The sequence below is a fragment of the Eschrichtius robustus genome, chromosome 3 (genome assembly GCF_028021215.1).
Source record: "Eschrichtius robustus isolate mEscRob2 chromosome 3, mEscRob2.pri, whole genome shotgun sequence".
Classification (NCBI taxonomy): domain Eukaryota; kingdom Metazoa; phylum Chordata; class Mammalia; order Artiodactyla; family Eschrichtiidae; genus Eschrichtius; species Eschrichtius robustus.
The window spans coordinates 81,239,380-81,266,570 of NC_090826.1; the positions used below are offsets into that span (position 1 = coordinate 81,239,380).

Sequence of the window (27,191 nt, forward strand, 5' to 3'; positions counted from 1 at the left end):
ACTAGAGGGTCCAAAAATAGTCCCACATGTCAACTGACTTTCAGTGAAGGTGCAAAGGCAGTTCAATAGAGGAAGAATATTCTTTTCAACAAATGATACCAAAATAATTGGATATCCACATGGAAAACATAAATGTCAACCCATACTTTGCATCTTATGCAAAAATTAACTCAAAGACCTAAATATAAAACATGAAATGATAAAACTTCTAGAAGAAAACATACGGGGAAAAAAACCCTTGTTGACCTTAAGTTAGGTAAAGATTTCTTACATGCAAGACCAAAAGTACCACGTGTAAAAGAAAAGTGATAAATTGGATAACATCAAAATTAAGAAATTCTGCTCTTCAGAAGTCCCTAAAAATGAAAAGACAGACTGGGAAAATATTTGCAAACCACATGATGTGTGATAAAGGATTCATATCCAAAATATATAAAGAACTTTCAAACTCAATATTAAGAAAATAAGCAACCCAATTTTTTTTAAAATCTGTAAAAGATTTGGACAGCTGCTTTGTCAAAGAAGAATATATTCAAGTGGCACACAAGTACATAAAGATGCCCAACATTATTATCATTAGAGAAATGCAAATTTAAATTTCAATGAGATACCACACTACACAACTCTTAGAATGGCTAAAATCGGGATTTTTTTTTTTTTTGACAATACTAAGTGCTTTCAAGAATATGACCTAACCATAACTCTCACACATTGCTAGTGTGAATTAAAATTGCAGCCACTTTGGAAACCAGTTTGGCAGTTTCCTATAAAGCTAAATGCACACTTAACGACCTGACCCAGCAATCCCACTTCTAAGTGTTGACCCAAGTGAAATGAAAACTTAAGTTCGAACCAAAAACTTTACATGAGTCACTTTATTCATAACCACCAAAAACTGGGGAAAAACCTGAAATATCCCTCAACTGGGGACTTCCATAAACAGTTATGGTACATCCATCCAACAAAACACTTATAAGCAATAAAAAAGAAACAATATATGTAACAGTGTAGTTGAATCTCAGATGCATTATGCTAAGCGACAGAAGCCAGAAACAAGAGGTTGCATACTACATGATTCTATTTATACAGTATTCTTGTAAAGGAAAAACTCAGAGGAACAGAAAAAAGACCAGGGATTTCCAGAGGTTTGCCTTTAGAACCAAACACCTGGCTGGGCAGATAACGACTCTGAATCCAGTTGGAGAATATCAACACCTTCAGATGATTGTTTGGAATGAATAAAGAAATAATGTCTGTCAGGTAGTATGAAAATCATTTACTGCTCCTCCTCCACGCGCCCCATAATTCCATGATCCAGAAAAAGGCCTAATTGGGGACAATGGGAGGACTTGAACACTGGTCAAAATGAGTGTCTCTTCCGTCCACAGTACCTAGGATGATTTGGGAAAGTCTCACCTTCATTTCCCCCACATTTTAGCAATTCTGAAATGGGATTTTACTCTGCGGGGGAAGGCCGGGTCTCCACCCTTGCCTACCTAGTCCGGGGCGGACGTCGCAGCGCAGTGGGTCTGCAGCGCGGCGCTCCGGGGCTGGACGCAGTGGCCGCAAGAGCTCACCGTGAGTGCGGGAGCCCGGGGCTGTGACACCGGACCCGCGCCGGGCACGGACGCCCGGGGGCCCGCGGGGAGGCGCGCACGGAGCCGGCGACCGCGGACCGGCTGGCGGGGCTGACGCGCCGCCGCGCTTGCAGTCTCGCTCCGTAGCCGGAGTGCGCGCCGCTGCTCCCCTCGCCTCGGAAGTGCAGTGGACGCCGCCGTTGCCGCCGCCCGATGGCGAGGCTGCGGGATTGCCTCCCCCGCCTGATGGTCACGATCCGGTCCCTGCTCTTCTGGTCCCTGGTCTACTGCTACTGCGGGCTCTGCGCTTCCGTCTACCTGCTCAAACTTTTGTGGAGCATCGGCAAGGGACCCACGCAGACCTTCCGGAGGGTCGCCCGGGAACACCCTCCAGCGTGCTTAAACGACCCCTCTTTGGGTACCCACTGCTACGTGCGGATCAAGGTGAAGGCCGGCGCGGGCCCGGCGCTATCGCGAGGGAACATGACGACTGTGAGAGCAGAGGGCGCCGGGCTGATCCTTGCATGACTCCAGGCCCAGCGTCCCCTAGTGTTCTCGGGGCTCGCAGGGCGTGCGGCGGGGACGGGGAAGGTGCCAAGGGGATGCAAGAGGGGCGAGGTGTCGCGGGAGAGGGTCGGGATTGTGTGTCTTTACGGTCCCTGTTTGTTGGGTTGCGTGCGTGTGTGTGTGTGTGTGTGTGTGTGTGTGTGTGTGTAAGACAGACAGAGAAGGTTATGTGGAATTTCTCTAATAATCTGGATCCTATTATATTACTGTCCCCTCCTCCTCCACCACAACAACCCAGAATAATTCTGCTCCCTCTCCTCCTGTAAGGGGAAGCTGTCGTCTGTCACCTCTTTGCCCTTTAGAGCTCAGATAAGCTGTAGGGAATTGTTACTGGTGGCGCCCTACTGTCTCAGGAGGCTGTCCTCGTCCAAATTTTAGAGATTGAAAGAGTAAATAGAATAAGTCATTGGAAATCAGGAGTTTATTCAGATCAGCAGAATGGAGCATTCACAGATGACCTAAGCAACATGAAACAATAAATAAATTGTGTACGTTTGTGGGGAAGGAAGCAGACTTATGATGCCAGAGACCAAAGGAATGGCACAAAAAGTAAATGTCAACTATGCATGCAGACTCTAATTGTCCATGCTTGTCCCAAGCTTTCTTACAGCCCTCGGATATTCTATTTCCTGAGGCTCCAGGTGGTGAAGGGAGATGGCTTCTTGAAATGCAACCTACAGTCTGACTCGCAGGCCTTTCAAAAATAGCCTACATGAAAGGATATTTTTCTCACCAGGTCTGGGATTCCTATTAGGAACTAGATTGCCCAGTAGCTGAAGTTCAGAAAACCAAGGGGCATGTCTTTCTTACCCTTATTCAGCCTGGAGTTGATATGAGAATTTAAATGAGCTAATATGTGTAAAAACAAATAAGCGAAACCAAAAAACTTAGAACAGTGCCTCGCACGTAGTAAGTGAAATGAAGTATTTATTCACTAAATCCAATCAAGTGCCCACAGCCTTTCAGCTTCCAAGACTCACCACCAATAAAAGACGTTATTGAATTTCTGGGAAGGCATTCAGCAGTGGAGGGCAGGGCTTCGCTGGTAGCGCAGTGGTTAAGAATCCTCCTGCCAATGCAGGGCACACGGGCTCGAGCCCTAGTCCAGGAAGATCCCACGTGCCGCGGAGCAACTAAGCCCGTGCACCACAACTACTGAGCCTGCGCTCTAGAACCCCTGAGCCACAACTACTGAAGCCCCTGCGCCTAGAGCCCGTGCTCCGCAGCAAGAGAAGCCACCACAATGGGAAGCCCGTGCACCGCAACCAGAGAAAGCCCACACACCGCACAGAAGAGTAGCTCCTGCTCACCGCAACCAGAGAAAGCCCGTGCGCAGCAACAAAGACCCAACACAGCCAAAAATAAATAAATAAAATAAATACATTTTTTTAAAAAAGGAAAAGCAGTTGCGGGCAAAGTCAGAGTTGTTATCTTCATCCTACCTGAAGGGGAAAAGCAGTTTAAGAATCATCTGGAATTCCTCATAATGCACTTTTTCTGACTCTGGCCACCTAAAGAGTTTCCCCAGAGACATAGAACCAAGGAGTGGAAAGAGCATTGTCCTGGGTGGCAGGACAAGATGGAGGTTCTATTCATAGCCCTGCCCCCGACCACCTTTATGACCTGTGCTAACATTTTTGGACCTCAGTTTCTAACTCTGCAAAAATGATCGGGTTGAACTATATGACCTTTAAGATTTTTTTCACATCTGGAAACCCGGTTGCTTGGGTTATCTGATAAAAAACCCAGTCTCTGGGTTTTGGGTCTTGGTTTCTTTCCTCACTTCCTTCTGAGTTTTTGTTTTTCTTTCTTGCTTTTTCCTCCACTTTCCTCTTTTCTGTTTGCTTTGTATTTGCTGTATTACTGTCTCATTCCCATGATTTTTGTTTTCCTTGGGCAGTTTTGTCTCCCATATGCAGAGTGAAGGCTTGAGCACTCAGATCATTCGGCTGTTAGAAATACACTGATAAGGGGGCTTCCCTGGTGGCGCAGTGGTTGAGAATCCGCCTGCCAATGCAGGGCAGACGGGTTCCATCCCTGGTCCGGGAAGATCCCACAACCACGGAGCAGCTAAGCCCGTGCGCCACAACTACTGAGACTGCGTGCCGCAACTACTGAAGCCTGTGCACCTAGAGCCCATGCTCCAAAACAAGAGAAGCCACCACAATGAGAAGCCAGTGCACTGCAACGAAGACCCAACACAGCCAAAAATAAATAAATTAAATAAATAAATTAAAAAAAAAAAAAGAAATACACTGATGTGACATGAGGAGCAGGCAGCCAGGGGAACTGTACGTGCAACCTCAACAGAAAATACTAACGTGGGAAGGAAAGAACTAAAAATAAGGAAAGGTGGTGTGAATTATGTAACTGATGGCACAGCTCTTGATGGGCAAGCTGAGAAAAGTACATGAGTAGGAGGTAAATATGGCAGGAATACAAATGCAGATCAGAATTTTTTACATGTCCTGCAGAATTTGAGTGTGATAAAATGTGACACATCAGTAAGAAAATTGTGACTGTTTCAGAAGCTCACAATATATAAATTGACCTTGTAAATAGAAGGAGAAGGGAATGTTGACAAAAGTGAATCTTTCAATTTACCCTGTTAATAAATCATGGTTATTTTTTCTTTTTGAAAATTAATATACTTATTTTATTTCTTGATATTAAAAATAATGCAAATGAAATTTTTTTAACGGCATGGAAATACTAAATGTACTACTTTTTACAGTCAACACAAAACATCGCTGAAATTTCATGCCCTCTATTTCGTACTGCAGGATTCGGGGTTAAGATTTCATTATGTTGCCGCTGGAGAAAGAGGCAAACCACTTATGCTGCTGCTTCATGGATTTCCAGAATTCTGGTAAACTTACCAACTAACTTTTTCTTTTGCACTAAAGACTTGGCTTGTCATAGAGTCATTTTCTTATAATGACTTTTAATAGACCCCATGCTATGATCAAGTACTGGCCTCGAGTTATTATTCCTAAATGTTCCTCAATCACAGGAATGTTGTTCCTCCTGTTTTAAAGAAACGTGCATATTATCATCCTAAATTTTTTTTTTGATAATTAAAAGAAGTATCATTTAGTGTTTCAAATTTCTGAATAGTCAATTACAAAACAGTTTTTATAGTACCTACTGTGGACAAAATACAACATTGGATGGAAAAGGAGATTTGCAAGAAACCAAAGAATTAGAGTGCCTGTTACCTGGCAGCTTTTGGTGAGACTTGGGGTGAGGGAAAGGCGGAGGGAGAAGAGGGCTCACGGAAACTGAAAAGGAACTCTTTCCTATGCACGTAGTAACAGGCTCAGATGAATGCAGGACAAATTAAGGATTGGAATATTTCACGTTGAGAAGAAAACCTATAGCCAAAAATACACAGTTGCTAGTTACCTAGAAGAAAATGTTCTGTTCTCCTTTGAACCCCACAGAGCCAAGTAAGTACAGATGAAACAACACATGATTAAACTTTAAAAAAATGAATATCTTTTTAAAAGATGGTACATATCAAGGTGATAAAAAGAAAATCAGATTTTTGATAGCTCAAGGCTATGATGTTGAGATGGCTAAATGGACCAAAAAAAGAAAATCATATTCTCTGAACTGACTCAAATGTAGAATATATGGTATGTTTTTAAAGTTCTGGGACAATGCCCTGTCCCCAAACGTCTCCCTTACTTTCGCTCTTAACACCTAGAATTCCACCATTACATATTCTTCACTTCCTTTAGAGTTTTAAAGATTTTGTGTCATCCAAAGTCCTAATTTAAAATACATCTAGCTGTGAAAGAGATATTACCTTAATACACTTTAGTTAATACTTTTCAAATGAAAGGGACTTTATTAATAAATGCATTGAGATTGCTAGTGCACTAGGAAGTATTAGGCATCGAAGAAAAGAATGGAGAATGGCAAAAACCCATCTAGCTAATCATTTTCCCAGAGCAAAAATCTATGACATGATTGGCTCACAAGTAAAATGTTAGTCTGAAGCGTTAGTCAAATCTGCATAAAGTAACATGGGCAGTGAATTCTGGCTCAGCCACTTAATTGCTGCAGGACCCTGCCCAATCTACAAGAACTTTGCAGAGTTGTGGGGATAAAGGGAGTCAAAAGATGTGAAAGGCCGTTCCCATGGCCCCAGTGAATACTCAGTAAATGTTCATTTTCTTCCTTCATTCCCATTCACTCAGTGTGGAGATCCATGTGCCACCACTAGCATCCTCAATGCATTTATTAATAAAGTCCCTTTCACTCGTAAAGTATTTCTAAAGTGTATTAAGGTAATACCTCTTTCAGAGCCAGAGGCTTTTTAAATCAGGGCTTTGGATGACACAAAATCTTTAAAACTCTGAAGTAGGTGAGGAATATGTAATGGTGGATCTCCAGGTTGTTAAGAGTGAAAGTAAGGGAGAAATTTGGGGACAGAGCATTGTCCCAGACCTTTAAAAAATAATTTCCTGATTCTGGTTGCTGATGATGATAGTTAATACTTCCTGAGCATTTACTATGTGCCTGGCACTCTTCTGAGTGTCACAGCTACCCTTCTGAAATTGGCAGTGCCAGAAAGTAAGGTACACCTTGTTCTTAAACTTCAGAGCTGACCTCTGCTCTAATATATCCTTGGTATATAGGAATGATAATGATCTAATAACATACATTTTTACCTTTCAAATTTCACACCTTATAGAAAAATTCAAAAGTTAACCAACAATGTAAGTATACCTTACTTTAACATTTTAAATCATCATTCTAAATAAAATTCATGATCTGAGTGGGGAGAGTTAACTTTTTAGAAAGAAAAGATTTAAAGGCTCTTCTCTTTCTGTACCTCATACCAACCCCGATACTTGTCCGTGCTCTTTTTCCTCCTGGAACGTCACTTCTTTATATGTGGAAGATAAAGATGAACCTGCAACCACTTCAGCCACTTGGTAATTGTTTTGAGGAGCCCCAGAAAATAGCAGTGATACCCATTTAATATAGGACAGTAGATGCTCTGTGTCATCTTTTAAGAAATGATACTTTTGCACATTTTTCACAGCATTGTCCCATCATTTACTCTTCATGAGACCCCTTTTGCAAAACAGAAATGCCTGGTGATTCTTGTCCATGTCCTAGAATCTTCAGTGGATAGGGCAGCCTAGGAGGGGGCCCAACACCAGTCACTGGACATCAGACCCACTTGCTCCAGCAAAATCAAGTCTTGGCTCTGTCCAAAAGGGTTATTGAGAGGAATGGTTTAGTTTTGAGAAGACTCCTAGAGATATTTTTACTCTGAAGAGCATATATTAGGAAATATATGCAGATCATGGGAATGAGTCCCCTTCTGTTCACCAAATGTACTATTTGTTACTCCAGCAAGAGGCTTGCTATAATTTAAAACAACAATAACAGCAAACCCTGAAAACTGAGTTACTCAAATAGGCCATACTGAAGTCACTGAACTTTGCTAGCCTTTAATCTGAAAGCTACCTGGTTGTTCAGGGAGATTCCTAGAGCAACTACATGGAGATTGCTGGTAATCAAAAACTTCTCTTTGAGTGTGTCCTACCCTAAACCAAGACCTCTATGTTGACCCTTACTCTGTCTTTCCTTCCAAATTACCACTATTCCCCATTATACAATCTAGTCAATTCCATTCATGTGCTCCATTCAGGAAAAGTCAATTCGAATCAGAATTTAGGATAAAGCTGTTTTGATTAAGCCACTTCAAGTCTCTCTTGAACTTTCCCTTTTCTTTTTCCAAAAACCCCTTCTCTTGCACTTCTCCCCTTTTTAAGAGCAAAAAAAACTTTATCTGGCACTTCAAACCAATTTCAATTTACATTATAAATATAAATATTATTCCTCTATCAATCAAGTTTTGCCTAAATACACATGAATTTATAAGCTTGTTTGTAGATCAAGTAGGTCAGATTATTTGGTACAGTGAGAACAAAATAATCATAAATTGGCAATGTGTGTAAAAGTACTTTTTAAACAGAAAAGCACTATACAAATGTAATGTATTATTTGCATTTATCATCATTAACTAAGAATAGTTGTTGAGAATTGGTGACATTTAATGTATACTATTAGATGTTACCCGGAAACAATAAAATTCTCGGTCTTCTTTCTTAAAATATAAAGGAAATATCAAACAATATACACATCTATGAGAACTTTAGCTAAATTAGCCCAAAATAAGGCTGTTTGTCAAAGATGATTTTTCTCCCCCTCTATCTCCACCTCAATTTGCATTGCTTTTAAAAATATTTTGAGCTGATGCAGGCAATTTCTGGCAATACACCAGCTGTATGGGATGCATTCGTCATTACTCAAGTGCTGAGGCAAGTGAGGGCTCGTCATACATACAGCTGAGCAGAATCTGATGACTGCAACTTTTTCTCTCTTGTGAAGGGGAAGAGGGTATTCTACATTTCAAAGAGGCTAGTCTGGTAAACCAGGGGTCCTCCTTATGTTAAGAATAATAACTAAGAAAGAGGTTGCTTTTTTTGAAGTGTCCTCTGCTATTACCTGAAGCTACCAGAGGGGGAAAAAACAATGTGGATGAAAATAGCTAGATTTGTTTATTTATAATATTTTCAGGAGTTACTGATTTTGCAGTATGTTTCATTCCTCTGTCAAGGGGGTTGTTCTGTTTTATTCATGTGAATGACATACCCATCAGTCTATCGCTGGGGTGATTTCTTCTTCAGTTTACAGTTAATGTGTAAATCAAATATGATTTATTTATGAACTCTAGGAAGATTGCATTTAAAATTTATTTTGTACTTTATTAAGATAGCAGTTGCAATCCTTAAACATTCTTAGAAATGTTTAAGATATTGTTTGGCTCCACTCATTGATAATAGTAATAGTTGAATTTATTTGGAAGGCAATTTAAATTATTAATAAGATAATGACATGCAGGTATTATGTTTGCATAATCTCTAATACATTAAATGTAAAATGTTACAGGATTGTACACATTTTTTGAGTCAAATTTCTACCTTGAAATCTCTAATTAAATGAATTCTAAATGAAGACACAAGTATTTAAGATATTAAAACAATGCACATTTTAATAGATATTGAGTATAAATTCCCCAACAGGAATCTGGGAACTTTAGTTCAAGGTTGTCTCAAGGTTTGAACTGAGACAGAGTTTTATGGAGCAACTGGTATTTCTAGCACTATCATAATTCAGTGCTTTCATTTGTTCATTGTTTTACTCAGTCAGCAAATCTCTGTCGAGCACCTACATGTCTACCAGATAATTCAGGGAGCTCACTATCAAATGGAAGTGCCAGGCACCAACAGATTAGTATCTAGTACACTTGTCTGTACACTCTTCCCAGTGCACTGAAGAGTGTACAGACAAGTGGGAGAGTATGGAAGGGGCCACCCAACCCACCTGTGAAGGAGGGAGACTGGGAAATCTCCTGGAAGAGGAGGTGCCCAGCATGAGGAGTTCAATGAGGGGTGAAGGACAGGGATTGTGGGGAATAGGGGAATGATGGGGAGGGATGATGTTTCAGACAAGAAGATTATATAAACAAAGTCCTAAAAACAAAACCCGTGTTTATTCACTGCAAGTAGATTAGTGCCGCAGAGGCAGTATAGCATGGGCTCTCAGGCCAGACCACCTGGGTTTGAATCCTGGCTCTGCTGTTTGCTAAATCTGTGACATTCAGCACATCCAGGAACCAATCTGTGCCTCTGTTTCTTCATCTGTAAAATGGGGATAATAATAGTACCTACTTCATAGTACTGCCTTGAAGATCAACATCACTATGTGTGAAGCACTTAGAATTGTGCCTGGCATGTAGTAAAACTGATATAGATGTTAGTTCTTTTTATTATATAGCAAATGACAGAGTATAAAGTAGTGAGGCTGGAAGACAGGGCAAGTCAAATCTTGGAGGTTTTGTCTGCCAGAATAACATGCTTGGGCTTCACATTATGAGTAACAGAGAGTCAAGAAAAGCTGTTAAGCTGGGAAATGACCTGAGAGAGTTTGTGTTTTTGCTAAACCACTCTGGTTTGTAGAAGACAGAGCCAAGGGGAATGAAATGGACACAGACCAATCGATAGGCTGCTGCGTTAATGGAGGCCTGAATGAAGGTAATGATAGCAGGGGTGGACAGGAAAAGTGATTAAATAAATATTTAAGAGGTTAAATCTACTGAACTTTATTGATTGAGTATGAGGGATTATAAAGAGGGGAGAGTTGGGCTTCAGTTATGAAGACATAAAAAAATCAATTCACAATGTTAAGTAAGGCTATGAGAAAATAATAAAATCATATGTGTTGACAGATAAGTATCTTTAAGGAATGAAACTGCTTCATTTGTTTATTACAAACCAGAGACAAGATTATCAAGATTGCTGTGGCCTTGCTAAGAAAGACACTTTTTGTTAACATTTTCAAATCCATATTAATTGGCAACACTTTTGCAGAGTTTTACAAATTATGGATATCCTAGTAATAGATCGAAGACTCTATCCATTCATAATTCCAAATATGTGTCTGACACCCTTCTTGATAATCTACCTGCTGATGTAAGGTGGTTGATTTGCTTCGTTGTTCTCATGGCTTTGTGTCACTTCACACTGCAGTCCCCTTGCACTATTGGTTTATAATCTCAGATCACTCTGTTCACTTTCCTATTGTGCTCCAAAAATCTTTCCAGACAACAATCTCCCATTTGGCTTGTGTCAGATAATTTTGCACTGTGTTTTCATGGACAGATGTGCATGCAGATGCTTTTTGATAAATGCATATTTTGAGTTCCATAACATAGTGAGTCGCTTTGAAAAATCCATGTCTCTTTTTCTGTTTGTTATCCATAATGATTTTGCCTATTAGAAGAAGATAATCTCATGGATCTCTGTATTTCAATTAATTCTGCAGTTTTATTATCAAGCACAGGGGGAACACCTGGCCCAGCAGAAACTTCTAGGGCTTGGCTGTCACTATGGCCATTCTAATTAGTCAGTTCCTGTGCCATTTTGGTTGTTAAATGTTTTAAATATCACACTAGCTTATGCTGATGGTTCAGAATCTTCCCCCCAAGATTTTGTTTTAGCAAGTGGAGGTTTATCTTTTTTGTTTGTTTTTATTTTTGGCTGTGTTGGGTCTTCGTTGTTGTGTGCGGGCTTTCTCTAGTTGCGTCGAGTGGGGGCTACTCTTCGCTGCGGTGCACGGGCTTCTCATTGTCGTGGCTTCTCTTGTTGTGGAGCACGGGCTCTAGAGCGCAGGCTCAGTAGTTGTGGCGCCTGGGCTTAGTTGCTCCGTGGCATGTGGGATCTTCCCAGGCCAGGGATCGAACCCGTGTCCCCTGCATTGGCAGGTGGATTCTTAATCACTGCGCCACCAGGGAAGCCCAGAGGTTTATCTTAAGTAGTTGTTTTATTGGATTCTTTCCGTGAAAATATTTTTTTAAATCATCAGACATTTTCATCCATGAGTAACCCATTGTTATTACTAAAAACATTGAGTCCTATTTGACAGTGGACTAAGGTGAGTAAAATCTCCCTTCTAGGGAAATACATTTTCATCTCACAAATTTTTTGAGAGAATCAAATGGTGCAATATGCGGAAGCATTTATAGGTACAGACTCAGTGATAGTGGTGAGCATTATTTAAGAAAAGCTTAGAAAATTGACTTCTTAAATATATTTCTTAAGGTTTTAGTATCTGATATTTTGTAGTTTCTATAAACGCTGGCCCTTTATTACACCCCACTGGACCTGGTTAAAAAAAAAATGTAATTTTAATAAAGAACGTCAGTGCTTCTTTCTCCAACAGTTCTTTTCTTTCCTGCCCACACACAGCTATATAACCTTTCTCAAAAACGAGGAGTTTCTTACAGTTTTCCACTTAGAAAATCTGTAATGTTATTCTTTGTATTAGTTACTGTGGTATTTTTAACGTTTCTTATTTCCTGCAGGTATTCTTGGCGTCACCAACTAAGGGAATTTAAAAGTGAATACAGAGTTGTAGCGTTGGATTTGAGAGGCTATGGAGAAACAGATGCTCCCATTCATCGAGAGAATTATAAATTGGACTGTCTAATTACAGATATAAAGGATATTTTAGACTCTTTAGGTAGGTTTTAAAAAACAGTGTTAATTCTCTTTAAGGGACTAACATTCGACAAATTGTAAACTGATAACCTCCTTTCTTCCATCTACCTGAGCTGTTATCTAGATCCTGTCACCTTGGTGTATACAGCTCAAAATATTTATAGAGGCAATTTAAAATAACACAACCAGAATAACTATTCTGTCTACGTGCCAAAAGTGACTCTCAAAATTTGTTTTTAAAAATTGTCTTAATGTATACTGTCTATTATTTTCAAAACTAATTATTAGAAATTTGATTCTTGTTCTCAGAAAATTTATTTCTTCAGAACCAACACCTAAATATTTATTTAAACATGTTGTAAGATGCAGAAACACTTGCATTATCTTTCCTGTATTGATCAGCTAGTGCCACAATAATATTGTGTAACAGACCACCCCAACTCAGTGGCATACAGCCATAGGCATTCATTCCTGTGCTCCTGGATCTTCAGGTCAACTGTAGGCTGGACCCCTCTGGGTCTTTGCTTCAGGCTACAGGTCCAGCTGGGATTGGCTTCTCACTGTGAATGGGGCTGGAGCCCCAGCTAAAGGGGAGTAGCTACCTGCGGGAAGCTCTTCTCCTGGCTATGGTTGAAGTGGCAAGAGGATGAGCCCAGTTGCAAAAGCATATTTCAAGTTTCTGGTCGCAGCTCATTGGTCAAAGCAAGTCACATGGCTGAGCCCCAAATCAAGTCATACACCCACCACAAAACCAAAGCTAATCACATTGCCAAGTCTAACATCAAAACATCAAAGGGGTGGTGAAGGAACTCCCCTGGTGGTCCAGTGATTAAGACTCTGCACTTCCACCGCAGGGGGCATAGTTTGATCCCTGGTCAGGGAACTAAGATCCCGCTTGTCTTTCAGCACGGCCAGAAAAAAGGTGGGGTGGGGGGGACTTCCCTGGTGGCACAGCGGTTAAGAATCCACCTGCCAATGCAGGCGACATGGGTTCAAGCCCTGACCTGGGAAGATCCCACATGCTGCAGAGCAACTAAGCTCATGAGCCACAACTACTGAGCCTGAGTGCCACAACTACTGAGCCCACATGCCACAACTACTGAAACCCAAGTGCCTAGAGCCCGTGCTCCGCAACAAGAGAAGCCACCGCAGTGAGAAGCCTGCGCACCACAACAAAGAGTAGTCTCTGCTCGCCGCACTAGAGAAAGCCTGCGCACAGCAACGAAGACCCAACACAGCCAAAAATAAATAATAAATAAATAAATTTATGAATAAAAGAGGGGGGAGCGGTGAAGTATACTACCTCTATGGCAGTGGGGAGAGGGGAGGAGTAAATATTTTTTAACAATAATCTAATACACTACATCCCTTTTGACTAAAACCCAGCTGCTACCATCGTTATGTTAACAGAGCCAGTATAGTGAGAAACCCATGAAATCAAATTAAAGACCCTTTTCTACAACAATCTAATGAGAGCGTAGATCAGGTCAATATTCTTAGAGGGGAAAAATGCATGAGGTCTGGGGGTGTCAATGCAGTGTTGTAATTTACTGTGAATACGGTAAAATAGACTCAGAGACACTGATTTCCGATAGCCATATTTCTTTCACATTTTGTGGTAATTCAGTCAGACTTGGCCTAAATTTGTCATCATGCAATTTTCCAGTTAAATCAATAATGTAATCTTGCTTATGACCTAATTATGTGTAGTCTTTACCATGGTTTTCCAAACTCAGGTTTATGTGACCAGAGCGGAACTATTTCTGACTTTTTTTTTTTTTTTTTTTTTTTTAAAGTATAAATTCCCAAGAGAGATTCCGAGGTCTATAATGGATCCTGGGCATCTAAATTTTCTGAAAAGCTACCCTAGGTGATTCAGACATACAGGGTTTTGGAAGCACCAAACTCAATGTCTGCACAAAGTGCATAATTAGGGTAGGAGAGTAGAAAGATTAGTTTTAGAAGCATACCTATTTTATGTGCGGTAATGATGCACCCACCTGTTTCTTTTCAATGATGCCAACATTCATTTCTCAATTACAGGGTATAGCAAATGTGTTCTTATTGGCCATGACTGGGGAGGCATGATTGCTTGGCTAATTGCCATCTGTTATCCTGAAATGGTGATGAAGCTTATTGTTATTAACTTCCCTCATCCAAATGTATTTACAGGTGAGTTTAAATTTCCTTTAAGACATCTTTGATAGCGTGACAACTCACTATTGTCACTGACACGTTGGATTAAAAACAGCAAAAGTTGATTAACATAATATTTTTAAAATTAAATGACTAAAATATGATATTAGCACATGATAATGTCAGCTATCTCGGCTTTAAATATTCCTGAAGAGTCACAGGAAGTGTTGCTTTATATTTGCTTGCATAATTTTATTTCTTTTTAGAAAACATTTTACCGCTAACTTAGGGAGAGTTAAAGAGTTAAAGGGAAAATGCAGTAACATTACTTTGACAGTAATGAATCTTGACAGCCTAGAAATAAATTTTCCTCTTGCCTGACTCCTTTGGCTGTCAAGAATGGCAGCATTCTTTAAAGCAGCAGTTCTCACATTTTTGGTCTCCTTTATACTCTTAAAAATTATTAAAGACCCCACTGAGCATTTGTTTATATGGGTTATATCCATAAACATTCACTGTATTGGAAATTAAAAATGAGAATTTTTTAAATGTTTATGTATTAATTCATTTTTAAAAAATAATTAATCCAGTACATATTAGCATAAACATTTTACTGAAAACTAACTACATCTTCCAAAACAAAATTTTAGTGAGAGGAGTGTCATTGTTTTACATTTTTTTGCAAACCTCTTTAATTTTTGGCTTAATAGACGACAGCTGGATTCTCATATCTGCTTCTATATTCAATCTGTTGCAAATGTTTGAATTGAAGTATATGAAGAAATCTGGCCTCGCACAGATTTGTAATTGGAAAAAGGAGGAGTATTTTAATAGTCTTTTCAAATAACTGCGGATGTTCTCCTTTAATACTACACCAAACTCAAAAATTAGTTATTTCTTAAAGGTTAGTAACAATGTGGAATCTGATGTCATATTAATGAACTTTTTGTACTCTGTCACATTAAAATCCATTGGTCTCTCTAGCACTTTGAATGGATTTTTTCTACCTATGCATGATTTTGCAATCATCACGCATTGGAAGATATTGGTTCATTGAGTTATGCAGATCTTCCATAAGTTGACACATTTCATTATATGCTATCAAATCGTGTTCATTAATATCACCCCAATTTCATCAAAAAAGCCTTTGCAGAGCTGTCAAGCTCACAGTAGCAGACACAAGTTTCCAAAATTCTAATTTTCATCTGAAAGCTTGAACTTTATCATTGACAACAAACACTGTTGATTGTTTTCCCTCAAGTGACAGGCTCACTTTGTTCATTTTCAAGAGACTATCTGTTAAATACCCAATCTGACTGATGATAGTTTGTTAGTCATTCTCTCAAGTAAAAATAGTGTTCCATTAAAAATACAGCTAATTCAACTTATCAGACAATTACAGAAGTGCTTTTCCTCGAGACAATCATTGTATTTGGGTGTTCAACAGAACTGCCTTATTTTCTGTTTCATCACAATGTTAAAAAGATGTATACAAAAAGGTAGAAATTTAATAAAATTAATAATCTTTGCTATTTCATCAAAGACAGTCTTAAGTGAAACCGCCACTTAATTTTATGTATTTATGTACTTGTTTGTTTACAGCAAGTGTGTGGTGGTGAAGAATACAATGACTGCTGGTATTGTTTAGTGCCACCGCCTTGATTTGTGCTCAGGCAGCAGTGGCTTTATCTACTATTGCCTTTGTACCATCTGTGCAAATGTCGGCAAAATGAGAAAAGCTAATTGTATTGTTTTGAAATAATTTGACCATCTGTATCCTTTAAAAGGGTCTTAAGGATTCCCAGGGGTCCACATGGACTATGTTTTGAGAACCTCTGCTATAAAGAGAATCCTTAATCTTAAGAGTGATTAAAAACAAATAAACAAACAAAAAAACCTGTGAACAATGGCTAGGCACATTTTTATTTGGTTTTAACAAAAATTATAATTTTGTCCTCTTAAACTACCCTTGTCAAATTTTCTAAGGTTCAGTACTGTCATGACCCACAGTAGCCCTCCAGCGAACAAAAAATTCAGAAAAACATATTTTTATTTCTTCCTCAAAATTAAAGTAGGTGAGGGAGAAAGGGAACATGACTACATAAATACTGTATAAGTATAAAAGTTAAATTTTAGATACATATCCAATTGTCCTATCTCAGTTGAGGTAATAGCATGGCTGCTTAGGATTCAAATATCAAACTGAGGTTCATCATATTTCTCTCAGTTGCATTAGGCAATAGAAGTTGTGCTACATGCTTGTTCAATTGATCAGGACCCTACAGTAAATGTTATTTTGTTGGTGCTGCTATATGGACAAACTGTAATTGGTCAGTTCAGTAAGAAAATACTTGGATATTTCTGGAACTATCTTATCAATAATAGGTTCAACCCTGGTCAGGTCAATATGAAGTCTTCAAGTAATATGACTATATTTTCCCTTAACTGTATTGATATCTCTTAATGCAGAGCTGAATAAATCTTATTCGGTGATGACTTTACAAAAAGTATAGCATAACAGTGCTCCACTTACCTGAGAATTATAATTCTAAAAACTCCAACCATGTTGAGTACAGTTACACAATTAGAAATAAGAAAAAAAAATCACCTCTATAGCAAGGAAAATAAAAGTATAGTACACAATACACAACAAATGGGTACATTTAATATGTATGATCACATTACTCCCTAGTTTAAAACTTCAGTGTCTTCCCAAAACACTTAAAATCTTTATCATTCTGGCCTTACCTGACTGGGTTTCTGCTTTTCTTTCTAAAACTCATCTCATACCATCTCCCCCTCATCATTCACTACATATCAGCCACACTGGCCTTCTTTCTGCTTCTTGAATGTGCCAAGCCCAGTACCTACTTTCTGTTCTTGATGCTCTTCCTAGATCTTTGCATTCAAGGCTCATCCCACATCCCCAGAGAAACCTGTTCCACCACCTTTACTAAAGCAGAGTCCCTCGACACCACCCAACCATTACTTTCAATCAGATTACCTTGTTTTATTTTCTTTATGGTATTTTTGCTAACGAAAATGATCTTTTAAGTATTCATTACTTATTTATTATGTAAGTTCCTTATGAATGAGAACCTCTTTTCTCTTGTTCACTGCTAAATCCCCTCACACACAGTAGATATTCAAAGATTCATTGAATGGATGAATTTTTTCAATACATGAATGAATTTAAAGGAAGGCTTTAGTTTCTGTTGAGGCCAAATGAATAAGATATTCAAATCAGCCTGTAAGGAAAATCTTTTCAACAAGGGAAAATTACTTCCCCATGTATCCTTAGGAAAAGTGTTTGGTCAGTGATAATGACCTTGGAGAAAAGGGAGTGTTGTTTTGGGTTTCCTGTTCCTTTCTGAATCAACACTTCATAAAGTGGAACTTTCTTTTTATTTAAAGTGCTTTAAGTATTTAAAATACCAAAAATATCCAAAATGAAATATAAGAACATAGAAACTGTTCCAAAGAGAAATATACAGAAGCCTTATTTGTAGATTCTTTTATGGGATCATCTCAAAGGTGAAATTGCCTTCAAAAGAAGTTATTTCAATAGTAAGTAATTCATACCCCTTGGATAAGGTCTAACATGGTTTTTTAATTTCAGAATATATTTTACGACACCCTGCTCAGCTGTTCAAATCCAGCTCTTATTATTTCTTCCAAATACCATGGTTCCCAGAATTTATGTTTTCCATAAATGATTTCAAGGTAAGTCAAACATGGTGATGGATGTTACAGACTTATTGTCTGTGATCATTTTGCAGTGTATACAAATATTGAATCAGTATGTTGTACACTTGAAACCAATATAACGTTATATGTCAATTATACCTCAATTAAAAAAAGAAAGACTGGTGTCCAAGAGGATGACAAAATTAGGAGGTCAAAAATAAAACATAGACTGAAACACTAAAAACAAACAAAAACCCCAAGAAAACCGGTCCTGCTTATGTTGTTCTGATTTATTTTAAATAATCATTTATTGTACATCTGTTATGTGTTAGGCACTGTTAGGCATTTCCTCCCATGCAAAAAAATAAGTCAAACAAATAATGTTAATGAGAAACATTTTAAATTAAAATCCATCTTTAAGAAAGAAAAACAGGGAATTCCCTGGTGGTCCAGGTGGTTAAGACTCCACCCTTCCACTGCAGGGGGTACGGGTTCAATCCCTGGTCGGGGAACTAAGATCCCAAAAGCCTTTCAGTGCTGCCAAAAAAAAAAAAAAACGGAAAAGAACAACAGACAAATGCTAAAACTTAATAAATGTTTCTAAGGCTTCATCTATAGGCGCACTTATTTTTACAGTCTCTATTCAATTTTTTCTGAAAGCCTGTTCCCCTACAGGCGTACCTCTCACTAGAGAGCATTCCATGGGGAGATGAAGGAATATGAATGCCAGGTAAGAGACTTTGACAACAGCAGAAGTGGAAGCCCTTGGGAGTAAACAAAACCCCAAAACAAAATTAAGCCTGCAGGTATTGGTATACCATATACACTGACACCAGGAGTCATATGTAGTACCTATTTCTTCAAAGTTAGTTAGTTGCTTCTTGTTTGTCCAACATGGTGTTAAATATTTAGGGAGGTTAAAAAAAGACATAATATTATTTTACCTGGAAATACTTCTGCATGTACCTCTGACAATAAGGACTTTTTTTTAAAAAGAACATAACTCCAATGCCATTATCAAACCTAACAAAATGAACAACTTGTTAAAATCATTTAATGCCCATTCAAATTCTCTTAATTGTCTCAACTGTCTTTATACACTTTATTTGTTTGAATCAGGAACCAAACAAGGTCTACATGTTGTATTTGGTTGTTACGTCTTTTAAAATCTTAACCTTTTTTTTTTTTTTTTTACCATCACTTTTTTAAGAAGAAATTTGTTCATTTGCCCTGAGGAATGGTCCACATTTTGGATTTGACTGACTGCTTCATCATGGTGTTATTTAACTAGTTCTGCTAACCCTTGTCTTTCCTACTTCATAGGTGCTACTGATCTAGAGGCTTGATTAGACTGAGATTTAATTTGACAAGAATATTTTATAGGTGGTTCTGTGTACTTCCTAATGCATCACATCAGGGAAGCACATAATGCCTAGTTGCCCCAGTTTTAGTAATGCTAAACTAACCAGTGGGCTCACAAATTGTCAGCCTATCCAAATTGCCTAACAACCAACCTTTCACCAAATAATTTTAGCATACCTTGATCGTCACTGCCTAGGTTCATTATTTCTTTAGAAAACAGTGATTTTTTAGTTCTACTGGGATGCCTAAAAAGTTCCTTTGGTTTTTAAGCAAAAATAAAAGACACGTTTTTCATTTTCACCAAGAGCTTTATTGAACCCTTTGGTTCCACTACCTTCTGCCATTTTCCAGGCAACTTCAAAATTCCATCTTCCCAAAACTTTTTATCCTTTTGAGCAAAGAACTGTTCCAGGTGCCTTTTACAGTCTTCCGGGGTATTGAAATTTTTTCCATTAAGGGAACTTTGTAAAGACCGAAATAAATGGAAATCTGAAGGTGCAGTGTCTGGTGAATATGGCGGATGAATCAGAACTTCCCAGCCAAGCTGTAACAGTTTTTGCCTGGTTATCCTGATGGAAGATTATGTGTTTTCTGTTGAGTAATTCCGGATGCTTTTTGTTGAGTGCCACTTTCAGTTGGTCTAACTGGGAGCAGTACTTGCTGAAATTAATCGTTTGGTTTTCCAGAAGGAGCTCATAATACAGGACTCCCTTTCAATCCCACCATATACACAACATCACCTTCTTTGGGTGAAGACCAGCCTTTGGTCTCTTCCATTCCACATTATTGTACAGTATCCACTTTTCATTGCCCGTCACAATTTGTTTTAAAAACGGAACATTTTTGTTACGTTCCCGTAGAGAGTCGCATGCAGCAATACGGTCAAGAAGGTTTTTTTTCGCCTAACTTATGTGGAACCCAAACATCAAAGCGATTCACATAACCAAAGTGGTGCAAATGATTTTCAGCGCTTGATTTGGATATTTAGAGTATGTCGGCTATCTCCTGCGTGGTATAACGTTTATTGTTCTCAATTAATGTCTCGATTTGATCACTATCGACTTCAACTGGTCTACCCGACCACGGAGCATCGTCCAGCGAGAAATCTCCAGCAAGAAACTTCTCAAGCCACTTTTGACACGTTTGATCAGTCACAGCACCTTCTCCATACACTACACAAATCTTTTTTTGCGTTTCAGTTGCGTTTTCACCTTTCTTGGAATAATAAACCATAATATGCCGAAAATGTTGCTTTTTTTCTTCATCTTCAATATAAAATGGCTACACAAAAATTCACCAGTTTTGATAAGTTTTTTTTTTAAATGCACGCTAGTATGACAGCAGTCACAATACAATATAACAAAATTGTTTTGAATAAAGTTAAAGACAACTAAGTGCTACTAGAGCCATCTTATGGAAAAAAACTGAACGAACTTTTTGGCCAACCCAATATTATTCTTTCTGCTTTTATTAACTGGAACTCTTGTATAAAGAAGAATTTCCACATCTATATTTGGTTATTCTGAAATACAGTTCCCACAAGAATGGCAGGACAAGTGCTTCATTATTTCCCTTTATAAACAACTTCCAGAGTAATGAATTGGTGCCCTAGAAACCTCCATTGATAACCAATGAGGGTTTTTTTTTATATCATTATGAGCTCATGATTTTTAAAAATATATTTGATATTTATCAATTGATTACAGTCATTATTCTCTTTGATGCCCAAATTGTTGCAAGTGTGAACTCCTTCAGGTTGGCTCCTATGTCATCTTGACACAGGAGCCCTTCAGTCAGTGATAGCTTGCTTCCCTAATGTCCTAAGTTCATCTTTTTTTTCCTGTTCTAGATCTGGAATCAGTCATTTATTGAAGGAACTCTGGCTCCTATTAGTAGGAAATGGTATTTAGAGACCACAGTTTGGGTGTCAGGGTGATCATTGTTACTGAGTTTTCATTGCTTCTAGATCTTTCCATTGGACAGAATGTAGACATACATATTTTTTAGACAGAAAAAAATTATGAGTTCTTATTCACATTTCCAAAGCAAATTTAAGACAACAGGGTTTTCACTTAACTTCTATGACTTTATATAAAACATTATATGGTTCTAAGTCAAAACTCTAAAACAAGGTACATTCAGAGAAGTCTCACTTGTCTCTGTTTCCTCTGTTTCTCTGTCTCCATCCTATTTCTTCTGTCTCCCATCGAAAACCATTTTGGTTAGTTTTGTTTCCTCTTTTCATTGTTTCTTTTTAAAAATATAAGCAAATATGTATATGTTTGTCTTTTCCTTCCCACACAAAAGATAACATACTATAAACACTATTTCTACCCTTGCTTTTTTCCCACTTAACAATATACCCTGCAGATGACTCCATCATCAGTATAGAGATTATCTCCATCTTCTCTTAGAGTACTAAGAACACATAATTCACAATCTTGTATCTATACCATAGTTTATTCATCCAACCCCCCACAGACATTTGTTTCCATTCTTTTTTTTTTTCTTAATTAAAAAAAATTTTTTGGCTGTGCCGCACCACGGGGCATGAGGGATCCTATTTCCCCAACCAGGTATCGAACCTGCGCCCCCTGCAGAGGAAGCACGGAGTCTGAACCACTGGACTGCCAGGGAAGTCCTCCATTCTTTTTCTATTACAAATAATGTTTCAATGAATCGCTTCCTGCACATGTCATTTCATATTTTTGCAAGGGTGTTTTGGGGTTGAGGGATCTAATTTTAAACAAGAATCCCAATAATTCTGATTCAGGTGGTTTAGAGACACACTTTGAGAAATGCTGGTATAGAGCAGTATTTTTCAAATTGTAGGTGGGGACCCATTAGTGAGTCATGAAATAAGTTTTGCAATTTAGTAAAGTGGCTTGCAATTTGAATTTTTAAAAATAAAGTAGAACAGAATTGAAAATATCAGTACATGCTGTAATAAGTGTAAGGGCTATTTCTTTAAACTTTTGTTTCAGAAATATATATGTAGAGATATGAACTGGATCATGATGTAAAATGTGTTTGTTACTCTAGGTTGTGATCAAAAGGAGTTCAAACAATTTGGGGAAGGGGGTGGATTGGTTGTCAGTAAATAGATAAACTGTTGTTAACTGGAATATCAGGCTTTAGAGCAGGGATAGTACTTGAGCTCAGCCTTGTAGAATGTGAAGAGACACCAAGAAGACAGGATAGTTTTCATAAGGGTGAAGTGTCCATGGGGGATTAAAAGGGAATAATATCAAAAATAAAGCCAGGAAAGCAGAAATATATAAAATGTGCTTGTAAACAATGAGGTCTCCAACCTGGCTAGAGCAGAAACTGGGAGCTATCACTTCACACTGACCATCATTCTCTTTCAAAAGCCAAATATTTAGTTACTATTAGGTAACTGAAAAGTTTTAATTATTCTCTTCTCACTTATCAGGCTTTGAAACATCTGTTTACTAGTCACAGCACTGGCATTGGAAGAAAAGGATGTCAGTTAACAGCAGAAGATCTTGAAGCTTATATTTATGTTTTTTCTCAGCCTGGAGCATTAAGTGGTCCAATTAACCATTACCGAAATATCTTCAGGTCAGTATAATTTGTTCTTTTTAACTAAACAAAATATTCATTCCATACAGAGCCAATATTTGATTTTTGTTAACACCTTTATTGGAGTATAATGGCATTACAATGGTGTGTTAGTTTCTGCTATATGACAAAGTGAATCAGCTATTTGTATACATATATCCCCATATCTCCTCCCTCTTGCACCTGCCTCCCACCCTCCCTATCCCACCCCTCTAGGTGGACACAGAGCACCGAGCTGATCTCCCTGTGCTATGCGGCTTCTTCCCACTAGCTATCTATTTTACATTTGGTAGTGCATATATGTCCATGCCACTCTCTCACTTCGTCCCAGCTTACCCTTCCCCCTCCCCATGTCCTCTAGTCCATTCTCTACATCTGCGTCTTTATTCCTGTCTTGCCCTTAGGTTCTTCAGAACTATATTTACTGATTATTTTTAATGAGAATTATCAAGTATTTTCCATTAAGTTCTTTAGCTTAATATACTAAAACCTACTCTCTTAAAATATTTAATGTTTTTCTTTGTTTTATTTATTTATTTATTTATACTGTAGTATAATTGACATATAACATTATATTGGTTTCAGGTGTACAACATAATGATTTGATATTTGTATGTATTGCAAAATAACTTTCAAATATGTAATACAGTATTAACTACAGTCACCTATCTGTACATACTTTGTTTTATCTGTAACTTACATTTCATGTGACATTTAACAATTTGAAACCACAGGACCAGAGAATATGCTTTTCTTTTAATTTTCTGAAAACTCCTCCCTTTTACCCTCAATTCGATCTGGTGAAGAATTTATATTCCTCTTTACTTTTTCACTAATAGTCCTTTTTTTTTTTTTTTTAATTTTTATTTATTTATTTATTTATTTATGGCTGTGTTGGGTCTTCGTTTCTGTGCGAGGGCTTTCTCTAGTTGTGGCAAGCGGGGTCCACTCTTCATCACGGTGCGCGGGCCTCTCACTGTCGCGGCCTCTCTTGTTGCGGAGCACAGGCTCCAGACGCGCAGGCTCAGTAATTGTGGCTCACGGGCCCAGCCGCTCTGCGGCATGTGCGATCTTCCCAGACCAGGGCTCGAACCCGCGTCCCCTGCATTGGCAGGCAGACTCTCAACCACTGTGCCACCAGGGAAGCCCTAATAGTCCTTTTAATAGGGACTAATAGTCCCCTTTCCTTACTGATTCAACTATTACATGCTCACATGTTGTTAAATATGCAGGTAACTATCAGAAAATGTTTTGTTTTGGAACACTTTATGAGCTCCAGAATTTAAGTGACTTGCAAGTTTGTATAGCAATCCATGTATCAATAATTAAGTATGGATATATTTTTATATCAGTTTACCCATTCACCAAGAACTTAATTTTTAGGAGCATTACAACCAAATGATGGCCACTTGCATGGGAATCAAAAGTTAAGACCTTGGTGGACATATGTGATATCCTTCACATTCCAGCAGCATCTTATCAACCCCAAGTAGCCACAAGTCAAGCTTTTTTGTAACTAGCGAAAATGTAATTCAGTGCTAGAGAGTGTCTAGTTAGATGTTCCTTCTCATTCTTAGTTAACAGGGGTGTAATTAATACCATCCCACCTTTCTGAAAAACAGCTTAGCAGAAGTTGTCAAAAGCTTTACAAATATGTATCCTCTTCAGCTCAGGAATTCCACTTCCAAGGCTCTAGCCCAAAGAAGTTATCTGAAATGCCAACGAAGATTTGGGCACAAAATGCTCATTGTAGCATCACTTAAAACATCCCCTTCTTTTAAGTGATGTTATAATCTAAATATTCAATTATACAGGAACAGTCATTTATGGGTTATTATGCAATAAAATAGTATGTTTTACAATTATTTTTGAAAAACTATATGAAACAAGAAAGTTATTATAATTTAATATGAAATTTGCATGTGTATACTGTGTATAAACTGTGTATATTTACTGCATTGTACTTAACGGTTTCAACGATATGCATAGAAAATGACCATTTTTTAATGATGGAATTATGCATGATTTTATTCTTTATACTTTTCTGTATTTAAAAAACACATAATAAGAACTTTATTTTTAAAAAGAATCTTCTTGCGAAATATAGTATCACGTAGTGTTAAGGCTCATTCCGTATATATTTTCTGACTTTTCAGTTCCAATTTTCACATAAAATGCATTAGATTATCCAACAAACAATTGAAATACATTTAAACAGTAACACTGCTTAAAGCTCCCTTTCAACACACTATTCAGAAATTCTGGTATCTTTTTGAAGCAAACTATTCTTCATAGTGATGAATTTCATATTTAATTTATAGCCTGCATTATAAGTTTTGCAGGGCTGATCCAATTAAAACTTTTATCTGGCCCTTTCTTAAATAGACCATTAAAATTTTTTTTTAAATTAATTAATTTATTTATTTATTTTTGGCTGTGTTGGGTCTTCGTTTCTGTGCGAGGGCTTTCTCTAGTTGCGGCAAGCGGGGGCCACTCTTCATCGCCGTGCGCGGGCCTCTCACTGTCGCAGCCTCTCTTGCTGCGGAGCACAGGTTCCAGACACGAAGGCTCAGTAGTTGTGGCTCACGGGCGTAGTTGCTCCGCGGCATGTGGGATCTTCCCAGACCAGGGCTCGAACCCGTGTGCCCTGCATTGGCAGGCAGATTCTCAACCGCTGCGCCACCAGGGAAGCCCTAAATTTTTTATTGTACAGATTGATTGCCTAATGCAGTGTTTCTCAACCATTTTTTTTGTCATCACCTCCCTTCAGAGTCTTTTTAGGCATTTTTTTTCCTAATTGCCCCCCACCCCACGAAATTTTAATACCTGTTTATGTACTGTGTGTATACTCATGGTTTATATATAAAAAGCATAATTTTTTTTTCACTCTCCCAAGAACAAATTTTCATCCCTTTGGTGGTGATATTGCCCTCCTTAAAAATGTGTGGCCTAAAGAAACATTTTGGGGGAATGTTATTTTAATGTTTACAGTGAGCCTCAAGCCCACGTGTTTTGTTTTTATAGCTGCCTGCCTCTCAAACATCACATGGTGATCACTCCAACACTACTACTGTGGGGAGAAAAAGATGCATTTATGGAGGCTGAGATGGCTGAAGGCACAAAGGTTTACGTTAAGAACTATTTCAGGCTAACTATTTTGTCAGAAGCCAGTCACGGGCTCCAGCAAGAACAACCTGACATAGTGAACAAATTGATATGGACATTTCTAAAAGAAGAAACAAGGAGAAAAGACTGGCTTTTTCTGTGATGAGTCTGTAATGAAATCTCTAAATAATTTTTAAAAATTGTTCATCAACTTCTTTAAGCTTCATTAGGAAAAATTGTTTTAATATGCTTTATCATAAATAAATATCCTGACAAATGACATCGAAAAAAATCTGAGAATGTGTGAACTTGTAACATAATGTTGGTTTTTTTCTTGTTGTATTTTGCACAGAAAAGCATCTGCCTTAAAATGTACACACTTGTACAAAAAGGAAGTTGGAGAAAGTGGCTCAGTTTTGGTTTTTCGCGTTCTTTACCCTGTTAATATATGGTGCCTTTTACAAATGTATATTAAAGATTAGCTGTGCCATATTAAAAGGCAAAACTGCAATGGTATAAATTTTTATTTTATTGTTCCAAAGTTCTTTTTACTATTTTTTAACTGTTAAAAAATTCTATTATCAAATCTCTTGGATTTATAGTATATTTATTAGTTTGAAGGCAGATATGACAAGATTAATGTGCATCTTAAAATAGGCCATACATACTACTTACACTGGGAAGAGTAACAAAAGAGGATATGAAGATTCTATATATACATATATATTTATTAAACATTGTAGGGAAGCACATCCATTAAATTACTTGCCTTGATTCTTCAGCTAAATTGGTGAGAGATTTAGAAAAAAGATCAAAATGTCCTTTTGCCCCATTTAATGCAACAAGGATTGAATACTGTACTTCCTATGTGCACTAGAATCTAAGCTCCACAGGGCCGAGATTTTTGCTTTATTAACTGACATATATCCAGCATCTAGAATAAGAGCCTGACTCATTGTGGGAACTCAAATATTTGCTAAATGAATAAATAATATATTTGATACACTGCTAGGCACTGTGTGGGAAATATGAAAGAAAGATGACATGGTAATGTTGATCTTTCCCTTAAGAACCATACACAGAATGCAGT

The 27,191-nt window shown here is 38.0% G+C and overlaps 1 protein-coding gene across 1 annotated transcript; it reads left to right on the forward strand.

Moving 5' to 3' along the window:
* The first annotated feature begins 1,790 nt into the window (after positions 1-1,790).
* Positions 1,791-26,264, forward strand: EPHX4 (epoxide hydrolase 4). Its single transcript, XM_068538067.1, has 7 exons — positions 1,791-2,021; positions 4,928-5,013; positions 12,094-12,251; positions 14,273-14,401; positions 17,985-18,088; positions 22,848-22,996; positions 26,021-26,264. The coding sequence occupies exons 1-7, from the start codon at positions 1,791-1,793 to the stop codon at positions 26,262-26,264; spliced, it is 1,101 nt and encodes a 366-aa protein (XP_068394168.1).
* Positions 26,265-27,191: the final 927 nt, after the last annotated feature.

Bases quoted from the DNA above. Each gene is read 5' to 3' on its own strand.
- EPHX4 (XM_068538067.1), top strand. From the start codon at position 1,791: ATGGCGAGGCTGCGGGATTGCCTCCCCCGCCTGATGGTCACGATCCGG. The intron at 5,014-12,093 runs GTAAACTTACCA...TATTTCCTGCAG, and splicing joins CATGGATTTCCAGAATTCTG to GTATTCTTGGCGTCACCAAC. The intron at 18,089-22,847 runs GTAAGTCAAACA...CTCACTTATCAG, and splicing joins TTTCCATAAATGATTTCAAG to GCTTTGAAACATCTGTTTAC.